The 19,278-nt window shown below is 46.0% G+C and overlaps 4 protein-coding genes and 8 pseudogenes across 5 annotated transcripts; all 12 read right to left on the bottom strand.

The window, feature by feature from the left end:
- Positions 1-26: 26 nt before the first annotated feature.
- On the bottom strand, positions 27-840 carry LOC148369142 (small ribosomal subunit protein uS9 pseudogene; annotated as a pseudogene).
- On the bottom strand, positions 619-1,200 carry LOC148369141 (large ribosomal subunit protein eL31 pseudogene; annotated as a pseudogene).
- Positions 1,201-1,359: 159 nt separating this feature from the next.
- On the bottom strand, positions 1,360-2,043 carry LOC148369140 (large ribosomal subunit protein eL13 pseudogene; annotated as a pseudogene).
- A 448-nt stretch (positions 2,044-2,491) lies between these two features.
- Positions 2,492-3,668, bottom strand: LOC148369139 (large ribosomal subunit protein eL6-like). The gene is made up of 2 exons (XM_088331074.1): positions 3,416-3,668; positions 2,492-3,345 (listed from the first exon to the last, which is right to left on the bottom strand). The coding sequence occupies exons 1-2, from the start codon at positions 3,666-3,668 to the stop codon at positions 2,495-2,497; spliced, it is 1,104 nt and encodes a 367-aa protein (XP_088187200.1). The 3' UTR covers positions 2,492-2,494.
- Positions 3,669-3,772: 104 nt separating this feature from the next.
- Positions 3,773-4,586, bottom strand: LOC148369138 (small ribosomal subunit protein uS9 pseudogene; annotated as a pseudogene).
- On the bottom strand, positions 4,365-4,946 carry LOC148369137 (large ribosomal subunit protein eL31 pseudogene; annotated as a pseudogene).
- Positions 4,947-5,105: 159 nt separating this feature from the next.
- LOC148369136 (large ribosomal subunit protein eL13 pseudogene) lies at positions 5,106-5,789 on the bottom strand (annotated as a pseudogene).
- Positions 5,790-6,230: 441 nt separating this feature from the next.
- Positions 6,231-7,414, bottom strand: LOC148369135 (large ribosomal subunit protein eL6-like). Its single transcript, XM_088331075.1, has 2 exons — positions 7,162-7,414; positions 6,231-7,091 (listed from the first exon to the last, which is right to left on the bottom strand). Exons 1-2 carry the CDS (start codon positions 7,412-7,414, stop codon positions 6,241-6,243), a joined length of 1,104 nt encoding a protein of 367 aa, XP_088187201.1. The 3' UTR covers positions 6,231-6,240.
- A 119-nt stretch (positions 7,415-7,533) lies between these two features.
- Positions 7,534-7,852, bottom strand: LOC148369134 (small ribosomal subunit protein uS9 pseudogene; annotated as a pseudogene).
- Positions 7,853-7,951: 99 nt separating this feature from the next.
- Positions 7,952-8,819, bottom strand: LOC148369133 (large ribosomal subunit protein eL31-like). Of its 2 annotated transcripts, XM_088331090.1 has the most exons (2): positions 8,190-8,819; positions 7,952-8,094 (listed from the first exon to the last, which is right to left on the bottom strand). In XM_088331090.1, exons 1-2 carry the CDS (start codon positions 8,530-8,532, stop codon positions 8,003-8,005), a joined length of 435 nt encoding a protein of 144 aa, XP_088187216.1. In that variant the 5' UTR covers positions 8,533-8,819; the 3' UTR covers positions 7,952-8,002. The 2 variants fall into 2 exon arrangements, with proteins under 2 accessions (XP_088187216.1, XP_088187217.1); XM_088331091.1 differs by lacking the exon at positions 7,952-8,094 and having other exon boundaries at positions 8,111-8,805.
- A 150-nt stretch (positions 8,820-8,969) lies between these two features.
- On the bottom strand, positions 8,970-10,071 carry LOC148369132 (splicing factor 3A subunit 3 pseudogene; annotated as a pseudogene).
- A 290-nt stretch (positions 10,072-10,361) lies between these two features.
- LOC148369131 (uncharacterized) lies at positions 10,362-17,334 on the bottom strand. The gene is made up of 4 exons (XM_088331098.1): positions 17,232-17,334; positions 16,412-16,497; positions 13,798-13,947; positions 10,362-10,875 (listed from the first exon to the last, which is right to left on the bottom strand). The coding sequence occupies exons 2-4, from the start codon at positions 16,484-16,486 to the stop codon at positions 10,777-10,779; spliced, it is 324 nt and encodes a 107-aa protein (XP_088187224.1). The 5' UTR covers positions 16,487-16,497; positions 17,232-17,334; the 3' UTR covers positions 10,362-10,776.
- Between the last annotated feature and the right edge of the window lie 1,944 nt (positions 17,335-19,278).

The following is a 19,278-nucleotide window of genomic DNA, read 5'->3' as shown; positions in this document are numbered from 1 at the left end:
TGGTTTCACACCTTTTATTACTAGCAAAATGTATATGGTCTTTAACGGTAGGACTTCTGGTAGCGTGCGCGAGCTCCGGGTCCAGGTCCGGTTTTTGGACTCGCAGCGACGCGGGTCGGCAACCAAGAGGGTCTTGTCGTACTGGATCAGGATGTCCTTGATCTCCTTGGAGGCTTCATCCACATACTTCTGATAGTATGCCACAAGCGATTTGGAGATGGCCTGACGGATAGCATAAATTTGGGCCACATGTCCACCTCCCTTCACGCGGACTCTGATGTCGACTCCAGCAAAACGCTCCTTGCCCAGCAGCAACACAGGCTCCAAAAGTTTGTATTGGAGTGTGGAAGGCTCCACCATTTCCAGGGGTCTGCCATTCACTTTGATCAGTCCATTGCCTCTCTTACAGTGGGCGACTGCAGTGGCAGTTTTTTTGCGCCCAAAAACCTGGACAGATTGCAAAGGACCTTTCGTATTCAGCTAGGTTGCCGTACGGAGCCTAGCCTAGTGTCATAGCCTGGGAAGCCTTCCTCCAGGCAGCAGACGATGGTACCCTCGGGCATAGTGCCAACGGGTAGGACGTTGCCGATATTCAGCTGAGCCTTTACAAGAGAGAAAACAAAGGTCATTAACTTTTTATTGATGTTTACGGGTCTCACACACGTTTAGTTTTCATCAACGTTGACGGTCTGCAGACCTTTGCATGTCGTGACCGGCACGTATGTGACCAGCGTGTACAGTTTGTTGGGGGAATCCTCGTCCTCGTTACGTTTTCTCGACAGGCGGACGCGTAGTCGGTAAGGAACGCTCCTGATCCCCTTGCTCCACACGGCCTTGTTAAGACGAGTGTCGATTCGGACATCAGGGGTACCCATCTCCTTCACGGCAAACTTGCGGATTTCTTTGATGGCGCGGGGAGCCCTTTTCTTAAAACCCATGCCATGGATACGTTTGTGGATGTTGATGATGTACTCCCTGGTCACCACCTCGTTGATGGCTGAATGGCCTTTTTTCTTTTCACCTTTCTTGTTTGGGGCCATATTATCTGCCTGCTGAGGCGGAAGTCGAAAAGTGAATGATGAAAAACGAACTGTCCTGTATGGATGCCCTCAGCAGCAATAAAAAGCTCTGTCCTCTTCTTGAAGCGGTACGGGTCACTTTGGCCTGGTACTGTGGGGGATGCAAGACTATTGCGGAACCTGGTGGTCCTGCACCGCACACTGCAGTACCTCTTCCCAGAGACTAGCAGAGTGAACAGTCCATGATGGGGGTGAGAGGGGTTCCTGATAATGTTCTTAGCTTGGGATAGGCAGCGCTTCTGGCCAATGTCCTGAATGGAGGGAAGTGAAGTCCCGATTATTTTGAACACTTTATTTTGCAAAGTTTTGGAGTAGCAACTTTTACTTTTTCTTACCAAGATCCCGCTCAGCAGCCTCTTTAGCTCTCTTGGCACGGATACCAAAGAGACAGGCGTGAGCACGGGCCATGCGCAAGCTGGCAAAAGCCTTGAAGTTCTTTTCAGCTTCTGTGATGACTCGGGCCCTCTCCTTGTTGTGCAGTTTTAATGGGCATCACTTTTCCTTTGAGCTGAGAGGCCATCTTCAGGTCCTCCTCAGTGCTGTCTCCCTTCTTAGGGGCAGATGCTTTCCTGGGGAAGAGGATCAGTTTGGATCGGTACTCCTTCAGCCTCTGCACATTTGCCTGAAGAGACTCTGTGGACCTGTTGCGACGACGGGGGTCCACTGCGATCCCGATGGTGCGGGCGGTCTTTTTGTGGATGCCAGCAGGCTTGAGTTCCTCCAGTGTGAAACCACGTCCAGCACGGACCCTAGTGTGGTATCTGATGGTCGGACATCTGACCTGTGGCCTCAGTGTTCCGGCGACGGGTCGCGGAGCAATGCGACGAGCCTTAGTCTGGCGAGCCTTTAGCCTTCGGAGTTTCCTCGCTGGCTGGTTGAACCAAGTGCGAACTCTTTTCTGCCAGTATTTATGAAAATGGGGGTTCAGGATCATTCCATTTTGGCTGGGGGCCATGGCTGCCTATTTCCCTACTAGGAAGGAAAATGGCATAAAAGGAAATTTCTCTACTGTCCTCGTCACCCTCCTCACACTACCCCAGTCGGTAGTGGATTAGTGTGTTGCCTTTAAAGATGACCACTGCGGATCCTCCATTCTCCATACCGTTGAGGGTGGAACCATCGGTGAAAATATACAAGTCAGTTGGGCCCATATCCGCAAGTGTTTCCTCTGCATTGGCAAGTTGTTGGGCAGCGGATGTGGACTTCGGGTCAGGGGTGTACTGGATGGGTGGTGGGGGCGCCAAAAGCCACGGAATATTAAGGTTATGTACAGACTCCGAATTCACTGGCGTGAGGTTGAGAGAGGGTAAATTGGGGGCTGTGGAATTACGCCAATCTTCTCTCTTGAGGCGTTAAGGATTGGCTTTTGGAGGAGTACTCTCCTGTGATAGTTGGGAGGGAGGTGGAACCATTCATCAGCTTTCCTCAGGCTGGCAAGCTGAAGTCCGGAGCTTGTGGGGATATACATCATTAGTCAGGAAGAAGCTCCCACGCAGGTAACCTTTCATCTGCGGAACTTTCTTGATGAGCTGCAGGAGCTGGGAGTCCACCGCTCTCTGGTCCTCCTGCCTCTGCTCAGTCACCTGGTACTTCTTCTCCGTGTCAAAGATCTCCCCCTCTTGGTGGCGAGGTCTCCTCAGCCTCTTCTTCTTCTTGAAGTAGACATCGTTGAGGGTTTTGGGGAGCTTCATCGTGGTGATGTCCACTTTGGTGCTGGTGGCAATGACAAACTTTTGGTGGGCCCTACGTAGGGGCACTCTGTTCAAGGCGAGGGGGCCAGTGACTAGCAGGAGACCACTTGACAACTGCTTCAGGAAAACAACGCGCTTCCCACGGTGGCGTCCTTTGAGCAGGATAAGCACAGTGCCGGGCGTGACGCTTTTGCGCAGTATCCTCCTGTGCTGGCAGAACGGTTTCTTGCCGTGGCTCTTCAGCTTGCGGGGGACGTCCCCTGTGGGGTAGTGACGGGGCATCTTTCGCAGCTTGACAACACGAGAACCTCCATTCTTGTCTCCACCAACAGTTTTGATGACTGTAGTCTTGGGCTTTACTTTGACCTTCAGCTTGATCTCCACCTTTGTCTCTGTGAGCTTAGTCTTCCTCTTGTACAGCGCACGGCGACCATACATGGCCGAACGCGAGTAGCGTTCGATTCCCCGGGCCAACCTGGGGTTGCGGCTTATGTGTGGCCGGCGAGGTTTCTTGGCACATTCATCCTTCTTGGCGCCCGCTCCGGCTTTCTTCGCGTCACCCTCTGCCATCTTGGCTAAAAAGAAAAAACATTAAGTTTAAAAACGGGTACAATTTACCTGCAATTGAATGAGTCACAACATTACCTTTTCTGCCGGCTTTTTTCTGGGCGACACGATCTTTCCTTTGGGCCAGAGATAGCTTGGCACGGTTCCACCTCTTCTTCTTGACCTCCTTGGATGGCTTCTTTTCATGGACCAGGTTCTCACGAATGGAGGCGTGAGCTTTTTTGTACATCTCTATCGAATCTGCGGTCACGCTGTTCTTGATGAAGCGCGAGAACTGCTTTTTGGTCTCCTCATCGTCTTGATGATGGCCGTCTTCCATCAGCATGCTCATGTACTCTGACACGTTGATGCCCAGAATGTGCTTGCGATGGATCTCAGCATTGAATTCATTGCTTTCTGTGTTTTTTGTTGGTTTCACACCTTTTATTACTAGCAAAATGTATATGGTCTTTAACGGTAGGACTTCTGGTAGCGTGCGCGAGCTCCGGGTCCAGGTCCGGTTTTTGGACTCGCAGCGACGCGGGTCGGCAACCAAGAGGGTCTTGTCGTACTGGATCAGGATGTCCTTGATCTCCTTGGAGGCTTCATCCACATACTTCTGATAGTATGCCACAAGCGATTTGGAGATGGCCTGACGGATAGCATAAATTTGGGCCACATGTCCACCTCCCTTCACGCGGACTCTGATGTCGACTCCAGCAAAACGCTCCTTGCCCAGCAGCAACACAGGCTCCAAAAGTTTGTATTGGAGTGTGGAAGGCTCCACCATTTCCAGGGGTCTGCCATTCACTTTGATCAGTCCATTGCCTCTCTTACAGTGGGCGACTGCAGTGGCAGTTTTTTTGCGCCCAAAAACCTGGACAGATTGCAAAGGACCTTTCGTATTCAGCTAGGTTGCCGTACGGAGCCTAGCCTAGTGTCATAGCCTGGGAAGCCTTCCTCCAGGCAGCAGACGATGGTACCCTCGGGCATAGTGCCAACGGGTAGGACGTTGCCGATATTCAGCTGAGCCTTTACAAGAGAGAAAACAAAGGTCATTAACTTTTTATTGATGTTTACGGGTCTCACACACGTTTAGTTTTCATCAACGTTGACGGTCTGCAGACCTTTGCATGTCGTGACCGGCACGTATGTGACCAGCGTGTACAGTTTGTTGGGGGAATCCTCGTCCTCGTTACGTTTTCTCGACAGGCGGACGCGTAGTCGGTAAGGAACGCTCCTGATCCCCTTGCTCCACACGGCCTTGTTAAGACGAGTGTCGATTCGGACATCAGGGGTACCCATCTCCTTCACGGCAAACTTGCGGATTTCTTTGATGGCGCGGGGAGCCCTTTTCTTAAAACCCATGCCATGGATACGTTTGTGGATGTTGATGATGTACTCCCTGGTCACCACCTCGTTGATGGCTGAATGGCCTTTTTTCTTTTCACCTTTCTTGTTTGGGGCCATATTATCTGCCTGCTGAGGCGGAAGTCGAAAAGTGAATGATGAAAAACGAACTGTCCTGTATGGATGCCCTCAGCAGCAATAAAAAGCTCTGTCCTCTTCTTGAAGCGGTACGGGTCACTTTGGCCTGGTACTGTGGGGGATGCAAGACTATTGCGGAACCTGGTGGTCCTGCACCGCACACTGCAGTACCTCTTCCCAGAGACTAGCAGAGTGAACAGTCCATGATGGGGGTGAGAGGGGTTCCTGATAATGTTCTTAGCTTGGGATAGGCAGCGCTTCTGGCCAATGTCCTGAATGGAGGGAAGTGAAGTCCCGATTATTTTGAACACTTTATTTTGCAAAGTTTTGGAGTAGCAACTTTTACTTTTTCTTACCAAGATCCCGCTCAGCAGCCTCTTTAGCTCTCTTGGCACGGATACCAAAGAGACAGGCGTGAGCACGGGCCATGCGCAAGCTGGCAAAAGCCTTGAAGTTCTTTTCAGCTTCTGTGATGACTCGGGCCCTCTCCTTGTTGTGCAGTTTTAATGGGCATCACTTTTCCTTTGAGCTGAGAGGCCATCTTCAGGTCCTCCTCAGTGCTGTCTCCCTTCTTAGGGGCAGATGCTTTCCTGGGGAAGAGGATCAGTTTGGATCGGTACTCCTTCAGCCTCTGCACATTTGCCTGAAGAGACTCTGTGGACCTGTTGCGACGACGGGGGTCCACTGCGATCCCGATGGTGCGGGCGGTCTTTTTGTGGATGCCAGCAGGCTTGAGTTCCTCCAGTGTGAAACCACGTCCAGCACGGACCCTAGTGTGGTATCTGATGGTCGGACATCTGACCTGTGGCCTCAGTGTTCCGGCGACGGGTCGCGGAGCAATGCGACGAGCCTTAGTCTGGCGAGCCTTTAGCCTTCGGAGTTTCCTCGCTGGCTGGTTGAACCAAGTGCGAACTCTTTTCTGCCAGTATTTATGAAAATGGGGGTTCAGGATCATTCCATTTTGGCTGGGGGCCATGGCTGCCTATTTCCCTACTAGGAAGGAAAATGGCATAAAAGGAAATTTCTCTACTGTCCTCGTCACCCTCCTCACACTACCCCAGTCGGTAGTGGATTAGTGTGTTGCCTTTAAAGATGACCACTGCGGATCCTCCATTCTCCATACCGTTGAGGGTGGAACCATCGGTGAAAATATACAAGTCAGTTGGGCCCATATCCGCAAGTGTTTCCTCTGCATTGGCAAGTTGTTGGGCAGCGGATGTGGACTTCGGGTCAGGGGTGTACTGGATGGGTGGTGGGGGCGCCAAAAGCCACGGAATATTAAGGTTATGTACAGACTCCGAATTCACTGGCGTGAGGTTGAGAGAGGGTAAATTGGGGGCTGTGGAATTACGCCAATCTTCTCTCTTGAGGCGTTAAGGATTGGCTTTTGGAGGAGTACTCTCCTGTGATAGTTGGGAGGGAGGTGGAACCATTCATCAGCTTTCCTCAGGCTGGCAAGCTGAAGTCCGGAGCTTGTGGGGATATACATCATTAGTCAGGAAGAAGCTCCCACGCAGGTAACCTTTCATCTGCGGAACTTTCTTGATGAGCTGCAGGAGCTGGGAGTCCACCGCTCTCTGGTCCTCCTGCCTCTGCTCAGTCACCTGGTACTTCTTCTCCGTGTCAAAGATCTCCCCCTCTTGGTGGCGAGGTCTCCTCAGCCTCTTCTTCTTCTTGAAGTAGACATCGTTGAGGGTTTTGGGGAGCTTCATCGTGGTGATGTCCACTTTGGTGCTGGTGGCAATGACAAACTTTTGGTGGGCCCTACGTAGGGGCACTCTGTTCAAGGCGAGGGGGGCAGTGACTAGCAGGAGACCACTTGACAACTGCTTCAGGAAAACAACGCGCTTCCCACGGTGGCGTCCTTTGAGCAGGATAAGCACAGTGCCGGGCGTGACGCTTTTGCGCAGTATCCTCCTGTGCTGGCAGAACGGTTTCTTGCCGTGGCTCTTCAGCTTGCGGGGGACGTCCCCTGTGGGGTAGTGACGGGGCATCTTTCGCAGCTTGACAACACGAGAACCTCCATTCTTGTCTCCACCAACAGTTTTGACGACTGTAGTCTTGGGCTTTACTTTGACCTTCAGCTTGATCTCCACCTTTGTCTCTGTGAGATTAGTCTTACTCTTGTACAGCGCACGGCGACCATACATGGCCGAACGCGAGTAGCGTTCGATTCCCCGGGCCAACCTGGGGTTGCGGCTTATGTGTGGCCGGCGAGGTTTCTTGGCACATTCATCCTTCTTGGCGCCCGCTCCGGCTTTCTTCGCGTCACCCTCTGCCATCTTGGCTAAAAAGAAAAAACATTAAGTTTAAAAACGGGTACAATTTACCTGCAATTGAATGAGTCACAACATTACCTTTTCTGCCGGCTTTTTTCTGGGCGACACGATCTTTCCTTTGGGCCAGAGATAGCTTGGCACGGTTCCACCTCTTCTTCTTGACCTCCTTGGATGGCTTCTTTTCATGGACCAGGTTCTCACGAATGGAGGCGTGAGCTTTTTTGTACATCTCTATCGAATCTGCGGTCACGCTGTTCTTGATGAAGCGCGAGAACTGCTTTTTGGTCTCCTCATCGTCTTGATGATGGCCGTCTTCCATCAGCATGCTCATGTACTCTGACACGTTGATGCCCAGAATGTGCTTGCGATGGATCTCAGCATTGAATTCATTGCTTTCTGTGTTTTTTGTTGGTTTCACACCTTTTATTACTAGCAAAATGTATATGGTCTTTAACGGTAGGACTTCTGGTAGCGTGCGCGAGCTCCGGGTCCAGGTCCGGTTTTTGGACTCGCAGCGACGCGGGTCGGCAACCAAGAGGGTCTTGTCGTACTGGATCAGGATGTCCTTGATCTCCTTGGAGGCTTCATCCACATACTTCTGATAGTATGCCACAAGCGATTTGGAGATGGCCTGACGGATAGCATAAATTTGGGCCACATGTCCACCTCCCTTCACGCGGACTCTGACGTCGACTCCAGCAAAACGCTCCTTGCCCAGCAGCAACACAGGCTCCAAAAGTTTGTATTGGAGTGTGGAAGGCTCCACCATTTCCAGGGGTCTGCCATTCACTTTGATCAGTCCATTGCCTCTCTTACAGTGGGCGACTGCAGTGGCAGTTTTTTTGCGCCCAAAAACCTGGACAGATTGCAAAGGACCTTTCGTATTCAGCTAGGTTGCCGTACGGAGCCTAGCCTAGTGTCATAGCCTGGGAAGCCTTCCTCCAGGCAGCAGACGATGGTACCCTCGGGCATAGTGCCAACGGGTAGGACGTTGCCGATATTCAGCTGAGCCTTTACAAGAGAGAAAACAAAGGTCATTAACTTTTTATTGATGTTTACGGGTCTCACACACGTTTAGTTTTCATCAACGTTGACGGTCTGCAGACCTTTGCATGTCGTGACCGGCACGTATGTGACCAGCGTGTACAGTTTGTTGGGGGAATCCTCGTCCTCGTTACGTTTTCTCGACAGGCGGACGCGTAGTCGGTAAGGAACGCTCCTGATCCCCTTGCTCCACACGGCCTTGTTAAGACGAGTGTCGATTCGGACATCAGGGGTACCCATCTCCTTCACGGCAAACTTGCGGATTTCTTTGATGGCGCGGGGAGCCCTTTTCTTAAAACCCATGCCATGGATACGTTTGTGGATGTTGATGATGTACTCCCTGGTCACCACCTCGTTGATGGCTGAATGGCCTTTTTTCTTTTCACCTTTCTTGTTTGGGGCCATATTATCTGCCTGCTGAGGCGGAAGTCGAAAAGTGAATGATGAAAAACGAACTGTCCTGTATGGATGCCCTCAGCAGCAATAAAAAGCTCTGTCCTCTTCTTGAAGCGGTACGGGTCACTTTGGCCTGGTACTGTGGGGGATGCAAGACTATTGCGGAACCTGGTGGTCCTGCACCGCACACTGCAGTACCTCTTCCCAGAGACTAGCAGAGTGAACAGTCCATGATGGGGGTGAGAGGGGTTCCTGATAATGTTCTTAGTTTGGGATAGGCAGCGCTTCTGGCCAATGTCCTGAATGGAGGGAAGGGAAGCGCCAGTCCGATTCCCCTTCGGTACGCTTATGCCATCCACCCTCCACTTTCTAGCCCAGTCCTTTTTATAAAACAGATATTTGTGTGAGGCCCTAAACTAGATCATGGAGAAAATAAAAAACCTTGGTTTTATCTTCTGGGCCTCTCCCGGTCTTTGATTTCCTTTTGGCCAGCGCGCTGCTTCCATTCATGCTCTTCAAGTTTGCGCAAGCGCTCCTGGTACACTCGCTGTTAATGGTGGACATCCAATAAGATCACAATTAGTATTTGTAAGTTTCCATAATTTGCAAATGATTACCCCTCTTGAGCTGTTCCTCATGGATTCTTGGCAAAGAGCGAAGGATCCAACAATTCTAAAGATTTGCCTTTGGTGCCAAACAGTCGTTGAGCTCTCTCTTCCAGGGTGCCTCCACATTTAAGTCCCAGTGCCATAAGAGCAGACTTTAATCTGTCCAAACCTAGAGAGGTCAACTCCTCCCATGATGAAAAAGCCGAGAAATCCAAGCGAGCTCCAGCATGTGTCAAAGCACTACTCGTCTCTTTAGGCCATCCTGGAAAGGTTCCCCTCTCCCACTTTTTCTTTAAGTCTACCAGCACTTTTTCATACAAATCGTTCTGGTCCAACAGAGGTTTGACACGATCTGTGTAGTCCTTTAAATATTCCAGCAGCATCTCCAAATACTTTTTGTATTCTGCATTCTTCCCGTCCTTGGGAATGTTAAACAGCTGGTCAAAGGATGAGAGATAGGTGATGTACTCGATTTTCTCAGCGGCCTTCAGATTGATATACTTCAGATAGCAGTCATGGAGGTCCAGGTAGCGACCATATCCTTCTCCTCATCCGTGAATTCCACAAGGTTTTGAGCTTCATCACTAGGGTTGTCTCTGGCTTTCATCAGCTCTTCAAACTCAGCAGACATTGGAATGGAATTTTTATTTGGACGCTTTCGGTGAAACGCCTTTAATTGTTTAAGTCGGTTGTAGAATTCTGCAAATTCATTTGGCCTTGAAATGGCAGCCAGCTCATCCCTCCTCATTCGGTCTTTGTCTTCGTAAGTATCTCTGAGATTGGCACTCACTTCTATATAACGATCCAACATCGCTCTTGTCCTGTGATCGGAATTAATTTGATCCCGCAACGTGGATTTCTTATGTAGTACTTCTTTGGTTTTAGCATCCATTAGCCTCCCCTTTTCCTCGTGATAGCGACGCTGCTGCTCCAAAATCATTTCCACGTTAATTTCTATGAAGTAAAATGTTTTTGAGGAAAAATCAACTCAAATATAAAACCTACGTAAACACCAAACGCGCTTTTGGAACAGACGCGTCTACGTTTTTGTTCCCCACGACACTTTGCCGAGCCCCGTGTTTGCTTCGCCAGGGTAGAGAGACTCGACGTGCTGGCGCTGGAAACCATCCTCTTAGTTGAGGAGTTCCTCAACTGGTCCCGCAGTGAAATGCGCTCCCTTGAAATCGAAGTTTGGCTTTACCTTGGGGCCGGGATTCCAGACCTCTTAGCTCCATCATTTGTCGGTTGAAAATCTTCAGCTGTTGTTCCGCTTTAAGTTTTTGCTCCTCTAACTTTTTAACAATATTTTCCAAGTCGAGGACTGCTTGACGTGTGTGAACGTTGACCGCCCTCTGCTGCTCGCCCTGGTCTTCCAGCTCAAAGATGGTTTCCTTCATATCCTTCACTTGTTTCTCAGCCAGGATGCCCGCCTCCTCTAAGGCATTCACCCGCTTCATAAGTTCATCCTCCCGCTCTGCCTTGGACATGCTGGCTTGCTCGTGCTCCGTCCTATCATGGGTCTGCAGCATTTGCTGTGTGAGCTCAGTCAACTTCCTCCTCTGCCTCGCGAACCTTCTGCAGCTCAGCTTCACGCTGTTCGAGGTCCTCTTTCTCACGCCGAATGTTCAGTCTCTCCAGGCGTTCCTCAATCGTTTGTCGACGAGCCAGGATGTGCTGGTGGTCCTTGCGAGCGTGTTTCAAATAAGCAGCTAATGGCCTGCTGGCTCTGCTCCTCACGCTCTTGCTGAAAGACACAAGTACGGAAAAGTGTTAAAAGTAGCACTACAAAAAGGAATCAATACAATAGTTTGTGAAAGCGTTGGCAATTAAATGCATCATCGCATTTTATAAAGCACTCGGCACGTTCACTCAAAGCAAGTGCACAAAATGTCCCCTTTGCTTTGCACTTTGGTCCGGCAGAAGGCACTTGAGTCACAATGAGCAGCAGTTCAACGGTTCAGGCTAAGGGAACCACCATCCTACCCTAATTTCAAGTTACAATCCAAATAAACAGAAAATATATATACTTCTCAAATGAATTGAATGAAAGAATTTTAAAGCAGTTATAGTAGATTATACAGTACAAAAAAAATATCGGCAAAACCTAAATTAAAAGTTCTTTAAAGCTCAATAATGTATTTAATATAACAAAGTCATAGAAAACCCTCATAATTTTTTTTCAATATTTAAGACAATAAAAAACAAATCATTTTCGTTTCAGTTTAATTTGGAAACTTTTTATTTGAGATACTACAACATATTTGTGAGTGAATAATCATGTAATTGATTTTGATCAGTTTCCATATGAAATAATGTTGAAAAAATTGCTTAGTCAATTACTTGCGATGCATGCCAATGGAGATTTTTCTACTCTGATGAAGGACGCGACTACTTTCTTGGCTCTAAGCATAACAGCGCGTTTTCGGCAGCAAAACACAGTAAATTATCCCAAGGAAAGTTCATTTCTTTTTCAATAATCTTAAAAATGTTCTCGCCCGTCGATGCCGTGTAGCCGGTTAGCGCCTAAACGCGAGCCACGTTTCCACAAAACACGCTGTGCGCTTTGTTTTTCACCAGCACAGCTGGTTCTTCGGTCTTATTTGGTATAGAGTCCACATTTACCATGATTACGGCGTGTACTTAAGACTTATAATGCCGCTAGAAATAAACCTCACGCATGCGCAGACAACTGGCAACGAATAGCCTCTCTTTTGAAATGGTACTTCGTCTCCATCTTGCGGTGGAATATTTAAGATTTTATTTTTTTTAAGGGGGGAAAAAAAACTGAGTTTTTGTGACCCAATCATAACACCGTAATGGGTTCAAGAAAACGGTACTCATTATGGCAAAAGCGTAGTACTTGGCAGGTCTGTTTACGCCACCAAGACAGAGCCAGGAGAGAACTCTCTGGATGTCCACGTCAAATAGCAGCGTCTGAAACTCCTGACAAAAAGTTACCGGACACCCGGGCAGACAACTCTGAAAAGTTGCCTGCCCCATCTTTCACAATTTGAAACAATAAGACGACTAAAAGGTCCCCCCAAAAAAGATCGGTCGCAAAGTATTAAGGGTTGATTATCAGAATATACAACAGAACAGCACTTTAAAATTAAGTTTATAATAAATCTACCAATAACATTCATTGCATGTATATGACATCGCTGCTTTACATCTGCCATTGGTATGTACCTGTATTTACTCATCTTCATTCATGCAATGTTTTCGTTGCCTCGTCTGCCGCAAGCCACATGAACTCCTCTTTCCACAATGCTTTTAATGTACGTTTACCTTTTGTAGCGTCATTAATTGTGTTAGGCTCTTTTGTATCTTTTGGGGCTGAGGTTTTCGATTGATTCCTAACCACTTCTCCATTTTTCTTGTGTTCTCTGTGCGTCTACTTCGAAAAGTGAGATGCAGATGCAGGACCTTACAACACTCGGGAGAGTCCGGAAGCACAAAGTTATTCTTTGCAGCCTCCTGATTGGCTGCAGAGTATGCAAATGCCAAACTATCTAATTTTCCGCACTATAAGGCGCACGTAAAAGCTTTTATTTTTTTCCAAAAGCTGACCATGCGCCTTATAATACAGTGCGCTTTATTTATGGATCAACACTAAGTTTTCCAACTAGTTTGCAGCCGCCGACTAGATTTGCCCCCGAACGCCAAGTAGTATGCGGTGTATGCTGGGATTTATTTACCGGCGTTTCATTGGCTAACCAATGTGTCAATCATTTGAATCGATCACTATTGGCTTAAGATATTCAGAGGTCAAGGGCCAGATCCTTTTTATCATTTACAGGCTGGCATTGCCTTAAACAGCAAAATTGGCCGAAATGTGTATAGCACATTGCTGACGGCACACAGAAGGCATTTTTTTTTCTATTCTGTATTCGTAAATATGTTATTCTCCTGGATTTACTGCATCCACGGATATAAGAGGACATTGGCTGCACATTATTATGAACACAACGACTTCGGTGAGCTACTCCGGGTTTTATATTATCCCTGTATCTTGTTTCAGACTGAACTCGATGTTTCTGTGTTAGCGGTGCAGATAAGGGATGGAATGGAGTGTCTATTTTTAAATTCAACTCAATGCCAAGTGTTTATTGTAATATGCACAGTAAAGTTGCGAGCGAAAAAGAAAATGGAAACGAAGGAATGTGTGGCATTTCTTGAATCCCAAGACTTTAACCTTCCGAATGATGGAACGATGTATTTGAGTGACATCGTACGGACATCGCATCCGCACGTGTTCTCGACACGTATTTGCAAGCTTTGGGAATGTTAAGGGGGTAATAAGTTGGACTGAACTATCTGACTGTTTTGTCAACGTTGCCATTGTAGCGCCTTATAATCCGGTGCGTCTTATGTACGTCTAAAATAGGACCAAAAACGATTTTTTCGGGGTGCGCCCTATAACCCGGTGCGCCTTATAGTGCGTAAAATACGGTAACCAGAATTTCCAAGCCAAACAAAGATTTCGAAATCAGAATGAAGCAAACGTTTGGTAGAATAACTTTTCTTCTCTTGAAAACGTTGTCGGCCACCCAGGCGGAGACGTTGTTTAAGTTGTACGCCCGACGCAAAAGATGCACGCCCCGGGAGTCCGGGCACACGTTATTTCAGACACTGACAATAGTTATGCTGCAAATACTGTACGTACTTTGTGGTCCATGTTATTCTGCTGCGCCTTGTCCAGTTGGACCTTGATGAGCCGGACTGCGTCGAGCTTTATGCGGGTATTTTGCCTACGATCTTGCTGGGGAACACCAAGTCTTCCAGTATGGCATCGTGAACAGCTTTCAGCGTGTGGCTGGAGAGGACAATTTAAATGAAAAATTGCACAGAAATTACTTTCAAAATGGGTACTGTAATCCCAATTCATAGGAATTTTAGCCAAGGATTAAAAAAAAAAAGTTTCCCATTGGCGTCTCTAAATCGTCCACCCAAAATAGGAGTACAGAGACCCCTCGCTACTGCGTGCCTCCGTTACCCAGGTTCACTGCTCTGCGGATTGTGAAAAGAATGGTCTTTGTTTACATTGATAAACATCAATAACATAGAATTGTGGTCGAGGAGAACACACATTAGATGTGATTACGGGGCAGACTTTGTGTGTTTAAAGGGTGGGCTTGACAAAGAGACCGGTGTATGCAGTCAGTCAGAATGCCAGAATGGGCGGCCGCACAATTCAATGTCTCGATTTGAGAAAGCCTAATTGCAATTTCTCAGACCAGTATTGCAATCTTCAATTTTAAAAGGTAGATTTTCTGTGCTAGTCTTGCAATTTCCCTCCAAGTATTTAACACTCGAATGTATGACCTATCCGTAAAGACGGTCTTCCATGAGTGAACTCAGTAATCAGTGGCAAAATGAATAGAAATACTAGAGGAATCTTGTTATAAACACATTTTAAGAGGAATACCCGGAATGTCAAGTGTGTTTTATTTTTTAACGATTTTGAAGAACAACCCACACGGTCATTTTCATTTCTCCACTAATGCAGTCACAGGTTAATACTAGTTCTAGAGCCATCAGACTGTTGATAAGCAAAGACGTGTCTGGACGATGTCACAAGTTACAACTTGAGAACGTTTCCCTTCAAAAAGATACAAATCGTCCAGATCCCCCAAATGCTTCAAACGCATTCAACATGCACGAAACACGACGCATTTCCGGAAAAATCACGGGACGCCTTTAAGTTTACAGTCAGAGCTGGTCTCAATGTTATGCTCGCAACAAACCCACCAAAGCCGAATACGGATTCGTTTTTGGACGTTATTAGCAATTAATTTCAACTCTTATGCCCGCCGAAGGTCAGAATGAATTGTAAACGCACAAATGTTTTCAAAAAATGGGGAGACAATACGGCCAGCCACCACTGCCGTGTACCTCAACGTACAGCATCGGCTACTTGTAATTTGGTTCCAAGCATCCATACTATTCCCCAAAACACCGAGTGAAGAAACCGGTGGGTCATCAATATCCAAAGAGACAACTTTATTGTTAAAAGCAGGGTGTGTAGCAGACATTTTCAAAGCTTGGACCTGATAGCTAATGCCCAAAGATGTGTATAGATATTTGACTCCTGCATTATGCTCTAGTGTTGAATTTTGTGTCACGTTTTAGCTTTCCTTAAATTACACACATGGCTCTTGTTGCAGCTTGTTGACCTTTTCTTTAATAAAAGCATTGCATTGAAATTTGTTCCATGTCAACTTATTATGCATATTGAAAGGTATTTTGACAAATGAGTGTACAAGAAAAAACATTTTTTTGTTTAATACAATGCAACACCGCATTGTCTCTGAGAATGAGCTGTAAAAGAATGGCTTCATTGGCAAAGTCACACCATTCAAGTCCTGTAATCAGCAACTGCCCCTGGACTTGCCAATAATGGTGATGGCTTTCTTTCAGCTTATACACACCGGGGTCATACAGCAGCCAATGAGGTGATGCGCCCAACCACACTGCATCGGGATGAACCATTAGCCCACACATGGTGAATTGCACTTTTTTTTAAACAGCATAATCCTTTAAGGCACTTGATTCTATCTGCAGACCCCTCTTCATGTGTTACAATACAACACTGAGAAATTAAAACGTGTCAGGACTTAAAAAAGGCGAGAAGGGTGTGGAGGAAATACTGTGTATAATGCACAACCCCATTATTAATCAAAAATGTTCTCCGTTTTCTCCATTCTCCAATATTTGTCTCAGGGTTCAGTACTTGGGCCCCCTTCCATCTCCCGATGGAGGACTCTGCCACCCTTTAAATAAGGGGATGGCGTCATAATAGCCTGTGGTCTTTTGCAGGCCTTTGAGACTGATTAAGGGCTATCGAAATAAATACAGTACTCTCAGTGCATCACACTCAAATACAGTGCTCCTGCCCGTGCAACCTTTCACTGAGTTGAGGTCGAATTTACTAGCCCAAACACCAAATACCCTCTGGAAAATCTCACAATATCTTCCTCGCCACATCAAAACATTTTCTGCTCAGATCTATACAATTCACTTAGGTCACCCTTTTATGTGGATTTTCCTCCTCAAGGTTAGAAATGTTCATGAGTTAACACTTGTACTTATACAACCACCAATACAAAAGCAACATAGTGGCATTGTATTCCTTAGTATGTCTTAAAGTGTGTGTGCGTGTATATGTAATGAAAATTACTCAAAGCTTTCTTTATGGGATTATTAAGGGAAAACGTGTCCAGTCCAGTCTCATGCGCATTAACATCTTATACCGAATATGAGGAAACAAAAAGACTTACCTGGGATATTCCCGACTCAAACTCGTCTGGTTTTTCGCCATTTGGCTTCACGATCTTTGCACATGTGCTGAGCATGGCCGCTGCCTCTGCAAAAATACAATTTAAGCTTCTGTTCACAATGCAGGCTACAAATACGAACGTGCGTCTTCGGTTCGATAGCTGACATATAAGACTTTTTGAATCTTTGATCTGTGCAGCCCTTTGAAGCTCTTTGTGATCAAGGGCGATACAAAGAAACATGACTTGACCTTTTGCCAACAAAAACTTCAAAGGAAAACTGAACATGGCCGCTGTCTCTGCAAAAGTACAATTTAACCACGTTTAAGTTTGGACACGAAAGACATCGCATGCTCGTTGCATAACTTCTGTTCACAATGCAGGCTACACATACAAACGTGCGTATTCGGTTCGATAGCTAACATATAAGACCGTTTTTAAATCTTTGATCCATGCCGCCCTTTGAAGTTTTGTGATTAAGAGCTATACGAAGAAACACGACTTGACCTTTTGCCAGCAAAAACTTCAAAGCAAAAATAAAGGGCCAAAAAAATATTCAGTGGGCAAAATGCTACGCTAGAAAGTTAGCAAACAGCTAGAGTGAAGAAGCCTAAAACTGGAGGCAAATGAGCGAAAATGATAAAAACAAAAAGGCGCATACTGCAGAAATTTCTGCAAGCGCTTTAACAGTCTCACGCAACAGGCATTCACCAAGCTTGTTCACCGGTAATTGTTTGGCCCTTTAAAACCGCTATCCGACACGGGAAAACACAACATCTTAGCCATAAAACACCTCTAACGATTTACGGTACCAAAGTGTTACCTTAAAGCGTGTTAAACAAAATTCTTCCATCCGGGCGTTGAGTCACGGCTGACCTCAATCAAAGACGGCCAAGGAGGAGACTGGAGCGTCGCGAGAGTTCAATTAGTGGAAAGGAAATGAGTTCGGTTATAACGGAGATATGTTTGTCTCTCGCGAGACTTTTGCGTGACGCGTTTCCACAAACGGAAATGAGACCATTTCTTTTTTTTTGCGTTACTACAAAAATGTAATTCGCCTTTTTTGTTCGCAGGTATATGGTAGTGGCAATAGAATGACTTTCAGGTGCCTATTGAAGGAAAAACAAAACAAAACATGTGAAGTCAAATTATATTGAAAAATCACATGAGGCTGCCGTAAACTGCAATTCCATGCGTCTGAGCAGAAATACAAATACTTGATTTTTTTGTCTTTGTTCATTATTTTCTCATTTACTTCTTGATAAAAATAGACGTGAAAACAAATAGTCAAATCCTGTAGATGTAAAGAAAAAAACACTTTGAGAATTGGAAGATTGTCTGGTGACCATGAAGGCCCTTCATTGAAAATAAATGCAGGTTATGTACAATGAATCCGGAAAATATTTACATCGCTTGACTTTTTACTTGTTATTCTTTAACTTTTTTTTCATTTTTTTTCTATGTTACAGCCAGGGTTGAGTAGGGTTACTTTAACTGGATTACTTTCAATTACCGTTGGATTACTCCAATACCAAATATGCTAATAAAAGACAAAATAAACTAAATATGAATAAAATTATGACTCAAAAAACGTGGTAAGTTTTCTCTCCTGGCTTTGATCTCTGGCAAAACTAACATAAAATGTGACATCATTTTTTTCTGTTCCATGTATTCCGTTACTCCGACCCTGCACAAAATATAGTAATTTTTTTAGTATTTAGTTTCTTTTGTCTTTTATTAGCATATTTGCTATTGGAGTAATCCAGAAGTTGAAATCGAAAGTAATCCAGTTAAAGTAACCCTACCCAACCTTGGTTACAGCCTTGTTCCAAGGTGAATAGATTCAACACGCAACATCAATTGTTTTAGGGAGATTTTTAAAAATGTATTAGAGGACATAAGAGGGGGGAAAAAACAAGAAACCACATGTTAATAAGTATTCAGAGCCTCTGCTCAATACTGGATTTTGTTGATGCACCTTTGGTGGCAACTGCAATTTAAAGTCTTTTTGAATAAGAAGCCACGGGCTTGGCACCAAAATCCTTGGGCGGTTTTGCCTATTCCCCTTTGCAAAACCTCTCAAGCCCAATAAAATTGCATGGGAAGCATAATTTGGATGGGAGGCACTGACATTTTCAGATCTCACTGAAGCTGATGTTCAATCTGATTTGAGCCAAAGCCCTGGCTGCGTCATTTAAGATCTGTCCGAGCCCAGAAAATCAGCCCCAGCATTCTGCCCAGTCCAGAGAACATTTCTTGCAACATTAGAAAAGACTCTTTTCACACAGCCCACCACCTCTGTTACCTGCCACCATCTGTCAGCCGCTATAGGTCCCTTTAAACAAGGACAAATGGGTTCAAAGGCAGTTTTTTTCTTAACAAGGACGCAAAGTCTGGAAATATATATTTTACAACTTTTCTGGAAATTGTCATTACTGCTGGATGTTATTGCACTTTTATTCATTGCACTATTGTTAAGATGGACTGCTCTCCCGTTGCACTATTATCATAACTCGGGCCAGTCTCTGCGCACTACATTGTAAATAATTTTGCCCATTTCTCCTGAAAGCCTTTTACACAATCAATAATGTCTACCCCAAACAAATAATAGAAACCCAATGTAATGTAATGCTCATTATTTCAGAAGAAGATAGATTCTGCCCAGTATCAGTATTGTCAGATGCCACAGGCCTGTCAACCCTGAAGTCTGGCTCATCTCTGAAGACAGGTTGGCACTTTACACCGAGAAGCAACATAGACCAGATGATGAAGGTGCTGTATCTGAGTCAGTTCAGGGGCCTTATTCTGCCACTGGAAACTATGGAAAGCTGCACTATCTGTTTCGTTTGAGGGAACAAATCCTTGCAAAA

Source organism: Urocampus carinirostris, chromosome 3 (assembly GCF_059441175.1).
Source record: "Urocampus carinirostris isolate Australia breed hairy pipefish chromosome 3, RoL_Ucar_1.0, whole genome shotgun sequence".
NCBI classification, from domain to species: domain Eukaryota; kingdom Metazoa; phylum Chordata; class Actinopteri; order Syngnathiformes; family Syngnathidae; genus Urocampus; species Urocampus carinirostris.
Note: the sequence above shows the minus strand (reverse complement) of the source record. Positions and strands in the feature narration are given on the sequence as shown.

Bases quoted from the DNA above. Each gene is read 5' to 3' on its own strand.
- LOC148369139 (XM_088331074.1), bottom strand. From the start codon at position 3,668: ATGAGCATGCTGATGGAAGACGGCCATCATCAAGACGATGAGGAGACC. The intron at 3,346-3,415 runs GTAATGTTGTGA...TTTTCTTTTTAG, and splicing joins GAAAAAAGCCGGCAGAAAAG to CCAAGATGGCAGAGGGTGAC.
- LOC148369135 (XM_088331075.1), bottom strand. From the start codon at position 7,414: ATGAGCATGCTGATGGAAGACGGCCATCATCAAGACGATGAGGAGACC. The intron at 7,092-7,161 runs GTAATGTTGTGA...TTTTCTTTTTAG, and splicing joins GAAAAAAGCCGGCAGAAAAG to CCAAGATGGCAGAGGGTGAC.
- LOC148369133 (XM_088331090.1), bottom strand. From the start codon at position 8,532: ATGGCCCCAAACAAGAAAGGTGAAAAGAAAAAAGGCCATTCAGCCATC. The intron at 8,095-8,189 runs GTCTGCAGACCG...TCTCTTGTAAAG, and splicing joins GCCGGTCACGACATGCAAAG to GCTCAGCTGAATATCGGCAA.
- LOC148369131 (XM_088331098.1), bottom strand. From the start codon at position 16,486: ATGCTCAGCACATGTGCAAAGATCGTGAAGCCAAATGGCGAAAAACCA. The intron at 13,948-16,411 runs GTAAGTCTTTTT...TGTCCTCTCCAG, and splicing joins TTGAGTCGGGAATATCCCAG to CCACACGCTGAAAGCTGTTC. The intron at 10,876-13,797 runs GTACGTACAGTA...TGTGTCTTTCAG, and splicing joins AGAATAACATGGACCACAAA to CAAGAGCGTGAGGAGCAGAG.